This window comes from Macadamia integrifolia, chromosome 3, assembly GCF_013358625.1.
Source record: "Macadamia integrifolia cultivar HAES 741 chromosome 3, SCU_Mint_v3, whole genome shotgun sequence".
Classification (NCBI taxonomy): domain Eukaryota; kingdom Viridiplantae; phylum Streptophyta; class Magnoliopsida; order Proteales; family Proteaceae; genus Macadamia; species Macadamia integrifolia.
The window spans coordinates 27,584,455-27,593,658 of record NC_056559.1 but is presented as its reverse complement, the minus strand read 5'-3'; the positions used below and the strand labels follow the sequence as shown (position 1 = coordinate 27,593,658).

The 9,204-nt window shown below is 37.8% G+C and overlaps 1 protein-coding gene across 1 annotated transcript; it reads right to left on the bottom strand.

Moving 5' to 3' along the window:
• Window positions 1-779: 779 nt before the first annotated feature.
• Window positions 780-8,424, bottom strand: LOC122073957 (ras-related protein RABA2a). Its single transcript, XM_042638696.1, has 2 exons — window positions 8,069-8,424; window positions 780-1,518 (listed from the first exon to the last, which is right to left on the bottom strand). The coding sequence occupies exons 1-2, from the start codon at window positions 8,231-8,233 to the stop codon at window positions 1,036-1,038; spliced, it is 648 nt and encodes a 215-aa protein (XP_042494630.1). The 5' UTR covers window positions 8,234-8,424; the 3' UTR covers window positions 780-1,035.
• Between the last annotated feature and the right edge of the window lie 780 nt (window positions 8,425-9,204).

Sequence of the window (9,204 nt, the reverse complement as noted above, 5' to 3'; positions counted from 1 at the left end):
CCTAAAATATTCGTGGAAAATCTCGCATCTTCCTTCCTAACCCACCCACAACTCATAAAAAGGAAAATTCATCAACTTCCGATATTTGGATAATTCCTCATTTGAAACAAAGTTTGGTTCAACTTTCGATTTGAGGATAAACGGGTGGATATTTCCACATTCGAAACAACGTTTATTTGGGGATAAAAGGGATCTGTCGTTAGTACATATAACCAGTGAGAATCACTAGAAGAGTTGTGCAAATAGGGCAGGCCCTTATGTGTAAAGGGAGGACAGGAAAAAAAATATATATATAATAAACAAAGAAACCAAAAATAAGCTTAGCCAAGGAGAGAGAGACCCCAACAAAAGAAAACACAACCATCAAAAGGATGTTAAATAAAAAACCAGAGAGGAAAAGAAGCAACTCATCAAGGATAATACAACAAAACCAGTGAGGAAGAGAAAAACTCAAAAGAGATAAAACAAAATCCGAGGTATACACCAAAATCGCCCACCAAGGGGTGGGGGAACAAGAGGAAGATCCCAAAATAAGGCAAGAAGTATATTTTTAACAATGCTGGGAACACTGAACAATTGGGCAGAATTCCGTATCTGACAAAACAAGTAATATCCTTCATAATATGTTCAATAGAACGTAAGGAAATAGAGATTTTTTCTCTTTCCCACAAAATGTGATCAATCACAACATGAAAAAACAACTTACCAAAAGAGTCATAAGATAAATTACCTTTAAATGATTCATTACCAAACAGACAAAAACAAGCAAGATAGTCATCTACGGAAGGGAAATTAATCTTTCTGTAGAAATTTGTACAGTGATGCCTCGAAAAGGGCATGCTGGCACTAGGCTCCATTGTGAATTCCCCATCAAGCTATGTAATAATATTTTGCTAATTTACTACAAATTTGATTTCCTTCACCTATTTCTGATATCATGTAGCAAAATACACTGAAATCCACAAATCAATTGCAAAATAGCTTGTGCAAACTCCTAAAAGAACAAACCAGGCAATAGACAACAAACAATCTAAACTAAGATGAAGAGCAGCATGACTTCTTGGTGTTCATCTCTGATGCTGAGACATCAATTGTCTTCCCCTCTTTAAATTCTGCAGGTGCAGGCTCGCCTGAAGAGAGATTCTTCTTACTAATTATCCGGTATATTTCTGCAAGGATGGTCTGGAAAGCCTTCTCAACATTCGTAGCTTCGAGTGCAGAAGTCTCGATGAATGACAGGCCTTCCTTCTCAGCAAAGCCTTGAGCATCCTCAGTAGCCACTGCTCGGAGATGCTTGAGATCAGTCTTATTACCAATGAGCATAATTACAATATTTGAGTCAGCATGGTCCCGCAGCTCCTTCAACCATCGACTAACATTTTCAAATGTTGTCGGTTTCGTAACATCATATACCAGAAGAGCTCCTAGGGCACCCCTGTAGTAGGCACTGGTTATCGCTCTATAGCGCTCTTGCCCTGCTGTGTCCCATATCTGTGCTTTTATTGTCTTCCCCTCCACCTACTCAGAAAGAGAACGGATAATATCATGAAGGTAATTTCTCCATATAACAGATTGTGAGAATAGATTAGCTAGAAACAAAAAATTAACAAAAGGGTCAAGCAAAGGAATAAATAAATATAGCAAGTTCGACTAATGGTGGTTTTTACAGGCAAGAATTCTAAAAAATTATCTGCTGAGACACATGAAAAGGTTTAAGAGATGGGGACCATAGGATCTGAACAGGATCTGGATTGATTTCCCTGATCCACTGGAAGGACTGGATGAACCAGCAGGTCCCTATTAGAAGTTATAGCAACAGCTATAATTTTATCCCAGATTGAAACATTCAGGACTGATCCTGATCCCTGACTCTATAACACCATAACATTGCATAAAGAAGATAGCATAGATAGCTATCATTTACGAAAAATTAAACTGCCCTGACAATCAAAATACTCTCATTTAAGAAATATGAGTCTACCCTGACAATCAAAGGACTCTCATCTGAGGGATAATTAGACAAAACAGAGACATTTTGATTACACGCATTTTTCCCTAACCCAACTCTGTCAAGTAACAAAGATGTACATCTACTTCAGACTGATTGTTTGAATTAAAAGAGAACTTTTTTGTTTTATATTTTCCAAACTCAGCAGAAGCGAAAGTACTTGAGAATGAGAACAGATATCTAGGCCATCTGTTTTCATAATAATTTATCCGGAGATGATATCCAAAATTGAAATACAGCAATTTATCAGTAAATCAAGAAACAAATAGCAGAAAATTTAGAAGCAGGGGACGGTAACCTGTCCTCCTCCAAATATAAGAGGTCACTTTTGGTTGGCATCCCCAGAACCAATATACAAGGACACATTTAGGGATGCTAGAGGCAGTTCAGTTGGTAACTTGGCATGCCCTGTTGGGGGTGGGGGATGTTCAGGTTTAGCTTACCGTTTGATCACAGAGGATCTGGACCTCCTATGCAAAAAAGCTTATCGTTAGTAGGTTGGGTTTTTGGTTTTCCTGTTACTGAATTGTTGGGTTAATACCTCTTGTTCTTAAACTGGAAATATAGAAGGCTGGCCATTCTAAGTTCCAGGGTCAGAAAGGACCATACTCAATCGGCTGGATCTCAGGAATCTGAACAGATAGGATCCAACCATAGCTTTGGGTTCAAATGCCGTACCAAGGCCAGACCGGAAAGGAGGGGACAGCAATCCTCCTCATGGAAAATCATGTTTAGGTGCTTTTACTCGATGAGATGAGAAACCCCCACTCTACAAATTTGTTCCATTTCTGCAGATTAATTGACTCATGGTCACGAGAAACTTCTCATTGATCTGTGTCCCAAAAGGGGCTCCATCCCTATATTATCTTCTATATACAACAATGTCATTTCCTTCCGAGTTTTCTCAGTTTCGGGCCTGGCTGAAACGAAACCCAGGGAGGCCCAGGGTTGAAACCTTGAAACAAGATTCAGCACGTCTCAGTTTCGAGTCTGGCCGAAACCAGGTCCTGAACCAAGATATCAATCCTTGCATGGAAACAGAGGTCCACCCCAGTTACCTCCCACTATCCTGCAGATATTTTCCTACAATTTCCTGCCCTGCCCTGCGCTGCCCTACCCATGAGGCATTCACAGGTTATTTCCTATATTATCTTCTATATACAACAATGTCATTTCCTTCCAAGTTTTTCGGGCCTGGCTGAAACGAAACCCAGGGAGGCCCAGGGTTGAAACCTTGAAACAAGATTCAGCACATCTCAGTTTCGAGCCTGACCGAAACCAGATCCCGAACCAAGATATCGATCCTTGCATGGAAACAGAGGCCCACCCCAGTTACCTCCCACTATCCCACAGATATTTTCCTACAATTTCCTGCCCTACCCATGAGGCAGACACAGGTTATGCTTGTAGGTTTTTAAGGGTTGGGGCTCAGAGTAGCTGCAACCCTACACCAAATTTGACTGATCACCTTCCTTGGATGTACTGTCTGTAAAGTGATATATAAAAGCAAAGGATTTACTACTAAGACAAAGACTTAAGTCACAAAATTCCATTGTTGTCAAGGACAACGACCTGTTCCCCAGAGACATCATGAGATTGACAAAAACTAAAAGTACAAAAAATGTCTAATACAGCACTAATCAAAACCTCACAGAAAAGAGGTAATTTCATTTAATGAAAATGAAGAGGCAATCAAATATTGGAAAGACAAAAATTAACCATAAATTAAAAGTGTGGCTTGCTAAACATCCGTAAATTCGAAGATTGAAAAAAGAATCAGACAGTTTAGAATTGCTACTAATCTCCCAAAAAATAAACAACATAGCATTGGTCTTTATTTGTTTCCATTAGCGGCAAGTTCATTGTTTCATACAGCAAGTGAAACTATGCTAAATTGCTACCAAAAAGAAATTGTGCTATATTACACACACACACACCCCAAAAAAAAGTTGAAATTAGGCTAAATATATTTGGAATCCCTCTCCATGCCTAGTTGTTCTCTACTTCTCTCTTTACATCTTCATGGCATCTAAAAAACCATTTCTCTGCAAAATGTCAGTATTCAAGAGCTGGGGGAGGAGAATTTCAAGTGAAGTGCTTCAACATGTTTCTGGCAGAAGATGCAGGTTTCAAGGTGCTGCCTGTGGATAAAAAGCTGGCTTTTCCCAGGAGTCCTGCAAGTTCTTTTAAACGCTGAAAAGAGGGACCTACTTGGAGAAGGAAGTCCGCTCAATTCACTCTTTTGCTCAAGAATATCATTCGCATGGCATCTCAAGCAAATGTCTTATTCTGATGGAGACCAAGGAGTGATTTGGCCAAGAACTTGTTTGGGGATAGTCTTTCTCTAATGTAATTGTAACTGTCTTTTTCTTTTCCTATTGTTCTTTTTATTTTTCTTTTTTGCTTCGGGCTGCCTTTAGCAGAGGCCGGGCCAAGTCTTTTTTTTTTCCTCATGTCTTCACATTTTTCTCTTTGTCAATAAATTGCTATTCAGAAATCAACAGATGTTTGTTCATTTAAAAAATTATGGGAAGGAAAGCACGTCCTTGGAAAGTAAGATATCTCAATCCAGATAAATTGGGAAGGGAGAATCACGTAAGTTTGAAATCGTTCACAAGATCTAAAGGAAGGAGCCCCTGTTGAATAAAATTGTCTATTTTTATCATTGTGGTGATTTCCTATACCCTGGGATGTGAGGCAGGAGGGTTACTGTTAGCAGTTTGGGTTTTGATGTTGGTGGATGGTGGCAGCACTTGGTGGTTGTGGGCCTTCAGTGGGTTGTTGTATTGATCATTTTCATTTGTCAATTTTAGTAGAGGCTGTCATCACGGAATGCTTATACCAGGCTATGCTTTTCCTCATTCCATCTAATCCTTTCCTTTCTTACTAAATGTCATTTGATGCCAATCATAAGGCTGTAACATTATACTTTTAGTCTTAAAAAAGGTGATCAGATTGTTTGGTCTAGTAGAACATGAGAAAGATCCTCACATAGTTGAAATAATGCTCATAAAGTCATAAGAGAACCCCAAGTTTCAACTCAATCACAGTTATGTTTCCAACATTTCACAGACTAGCTTCAGTGTTGGTCTAGAGAATCAATACACAGCATTCTGTAGTTTAATTCAATACATTTCACAGTCCATTTTAATGAAAATGGTCTAATGGTTAATCAAAATTTCAATAATTTGGGATTTGAGTTAACCAGTTGGAGATTGGAGAATGAATAATTTCTCTTTCATTATGAGTGGTGTAGCTAGGGATAGTGGTTTTCTTGATTTTATTAGGACAACCAGAAACAGATTGAGGTTCATGGGCAGTTGGCTGAATGGTAATTGAAGGAAAAGACCAACACTAAGATGGATAGGAAATTGTATTCTTCATGAATTTATGGGATGAAACCAGCTGGTTTACAGGTTTGTAACAGGTCATCAAGATTACATAGAATCCATAATAACAGGACAAGAACCGACAATAAAATGCACAAACAGCAAGGAATCAATCCTCTGACATTTGAATCAGTATAGAAATAAATTCCACTGAAATTTATATCAAACTCCAAAGACAATCAACAACTCCAAATGGTACAAAAGCAGCAACCATAAGAGCAAAGATAGCAAGCATCCTGGGAATTTTCCCCAGGAAAGACTTCAAGATTTCCGTTACTTCTTAGAATTTTCAAAATATTAAAGGCCAGTGATCCATGACCCAAGCATTTTTAGACTGGAGGGATCAAACTCTTAAGTGGAATTCAATACATAGTTAATTTACAGTCCTCCAACAACTTTGACTTCAATTAATATAAATACAACTAACTATTTGATACTGCATGACGGTTTAAAGATCCTCTCTACCAAAAAAAAAAAAAAGGTTTAAAGATCCTAGCCTGGTAAAATAGAGACCTAGGAATTCTAACCTTCATCACTTAACTTGCACCAAATTAGGATTATCAATACTGATTCAAGGCTTCCTAATGGACAAAGTTAAATAACTTTGGTATCTAAACAAAAACAATGGTTAAAAGAGCCATAATTTTGCTCAGACAGAGGTTATGATTTCTGTAAGGATAATGGAATAAGAGTGAAAATGTAAGAGAATCCTAAGAAGAAGATCAATAATTAGATAGAATTTTAAAGACCATTTAAAGAACTTCAAAAAAGTAGCAAAATAGCCCAGAACAAACCCAGACTTCATAAAAAGAAGCGAGGTAATAAACCTACCGCAAATCAGTAGACTAGCAACCACTAAACAACTTGAGTGAACCCAAAAAATTTCTGCCAAGAAAGTCAGCATTTTTTTCTTGGGGGTGGGGAAATTTTTTTTTTGCAGGAACCTCAGCCAATTTCTTCTCCAGTTGACACCATAAAGCCCCTTGACAAACCTTATTTAACTCCTTCTCCTATTTAAAGTCAAACTTAACTCTCATACAAAGTGAAACTCGTAACATGAATTAAATAGAAGTTTTATGAGCTCTTGTGACTGCCTGACTCCTTGAAACAAAGAAAAATATAAGTCAAACCTAAATTGTAATCCTAATTAAATTGGAATACCCAGAATAGAGATCTAATTAACGCTTCACACCCTATCACTGAATGGCCATAACTTTCCCAAAACTCCTCAGAATCACCTTGTACTTTTATGTTTCCATCACCTTATGACAATGCTGCTTCTAACCTTAAATCAGTATGCATGCATGCCTAATTGTGTCTAGCTGCCCTTTTTCTGACACAACCAGTTAGTGTCCATTACCTTCATCGAAGAATTTTTTTGGGGAAATGCAAATTTGTTCTAGCTCAAACTAATACAGCTCTCTGATTGCATATCAAAGATTCAGAATAAATAAATACAGGGAATAAAAAAGACGATACACAAGGATAAGTCATCTCTGGTGAGAATTTTCAGCCTTTATCTTATGAAAGGGCTTAAGTGTACTAGCTTCTTAAGCATAAGATACTTTTTCTTTTGGTGTCTAAGCATGGGATACTTGGCTAGCTGTTCTCCCATATGTTGGGTTGCATGGAAGCAGATTTTAGATTGGAGCTTTAATGGAAATTTTTATTAATTAATTGTCCCAAGATCAATTCAGTTTGGTTAAGATAAGGTCAAGTTAAAGAGATCTAATCAGAATACATTACCGTTCACACACGTCTGAAAAATTTTGCAGTTTATTTTTAAACATCACTTCGTTGATTATTTTGAGATTAGATTTCTAAAAGAATCAAAATTTGACAGAATAAAGTTATCTAGATAGCACTAAAGCACTGCAATGAGAAGAAAGTAATCCAGTTTTATGGAGTGGCATGTTACCTATGGCCAACCAAATATTCTATATTCTTCAAACTTAAGCACTTATAGGTACTGTACTTTCTCTCCCTGTTCTTCAGATTCAAATCAATACAATTCATTAAATCATCAAAAGACATGACGCAGAAGCCATCTCTGCATTTACTCTCTATGGAGTGCATTGAAATTCACATATTTTACTTGAGCTGCTGCCATCTAACTATCGAAATTATTTTAAACCAGGACTTTCAAGAATTTCACTACTTTTCAGGATCAATTAAAGCAAATCGCTTATATTTACAGCGCATAAGTGCATCTGGATCTCGATATTGACAAGAAGATATTGCTTTCAGATCCAAAATTCTGAAGGAAAACACTTGGAAAGCGTGGAAGAAATATCTATAAACAGTGAATTCACAAGATCCAGTTGCCATCCATCTCATACCAATTCGCAAACAACAAGTAATTCAGTAAAAACCCATAGCGGTACCAAATCCAAGCAGAAATTTCAAACATTTACCAACTACAAACCCCAGACCGAACCACATAAGCACCACAGCTCCAAATCACTACCCAGACTAACAGAACAACAACAAAAAGCCAAATTGAACCCCATATCACAATGATAACCCAAACCCACTTTAGCAAACAAAAACCCTCGCCATGATTTCAACAAAGAATCGTGACCCAGAAATGAAGAGAAGCTGCATGCTAGTAGCGTGAAACGAAAGAACTTTGAAGAGAGAGAGAGACAGATACAAGTATAAATATCTATACCTGGAGGGTTCGGGTGGCGAATTCGACGCCAATAGTGGATTTGGACTCCAAGCAGAACTCGTTTCGGGTGAATCTGGAGAGGATATTGGATTTTCCAACGCCAGAATCTCCGATTAATACGACCTTGAAGAGGTAATCGTACTCTTCATCCGGTCTCCTCGCCATCAATTGGCTTCGGTTTGGCAGAACAAAAAAATATCAAGGAAAAGAGAAGAAAAGATCTACAGAGGATCCCAATAGACAAGAACAGATCTTGCTTTTGACTCTAATTGCCCAAACCCCCAAATGACTCGGGTCAATTGGAGTGTCGGAATTTGAAGTTTGAAGTTTGAACTTTGAACTGAATTTTGAAGGAGAGCATAAAGATAACTAATTCTATCCGGAAAAAAAAAAAATGACAAAGTTTTCGGTGAAGGAAAAACCCCTTCAACCATTTTTTAAAGATCCATCAGATAAGAATCATTAAATGGGAAAATTAAAGCCATTGAATTAAAGAACTTGTACTTATATGATATAGATCTACCTTATATATTATTGAAAAAACACAAACTGTATCGAACCAGCCTAGGAGATCGGTGAGGGTATGCAAACTTTAGTCTCACATTGCTTAGGAAGAGATTGTTAAGTTAGTTAATAACCTCTATGTTGGGTCCCGGTTGACACTGAGAGGTGGGGTGATTCAGTGTGCCAAATCTTTTTTCATTTTTCAGTTGTACCCCTGATGTGGCAATCACTATTTATACTTCAATAGATACATACACAGTCTACTGATGTTGCCCAGAACTGTTATACATACTACTGACAATTCTTACTATTGTACGAAACTTACTCACATAACATGTATTGCTGCCCAGAGCTGTCTCATAAACCTCACACGGTAATCACTATCTCATACATACACAGTTGTATGTGCATCTACACTGCACCACCAAGTGGCTAGGTCTACCATATGTACACACCCATTCTGCAGCCAAGCACTCCAATCCACAATACAAATATGAGCATACACATCCACAATACAAGAAATACGTGCTTCGACTAGTTGCCTATATGCACGGAGTAATGCCCACTGTCGAGCTCAGTATGTACTCAACATTAATTATAACTGCACCCACAGCCAAGGGAATACATTCTCA

Excerpts from the sequence above, each read along its gene's own strand:
- LOC122073957 (XM_042638696.1), bottom strand. The coding sequence starts at position 8,233 with ATGGCGAGGAGACCGGATGAAGAGTACGATTACCTCTTCAAGGTCGTA. Across the intron at positions 1,519-8,068 it reads TCGCCACCCGAACCCTCCAG|GTGGAGGGGAAGACAATAAA; the intron begins GTATAGATATTT and ends CTTTCTGAGTAG.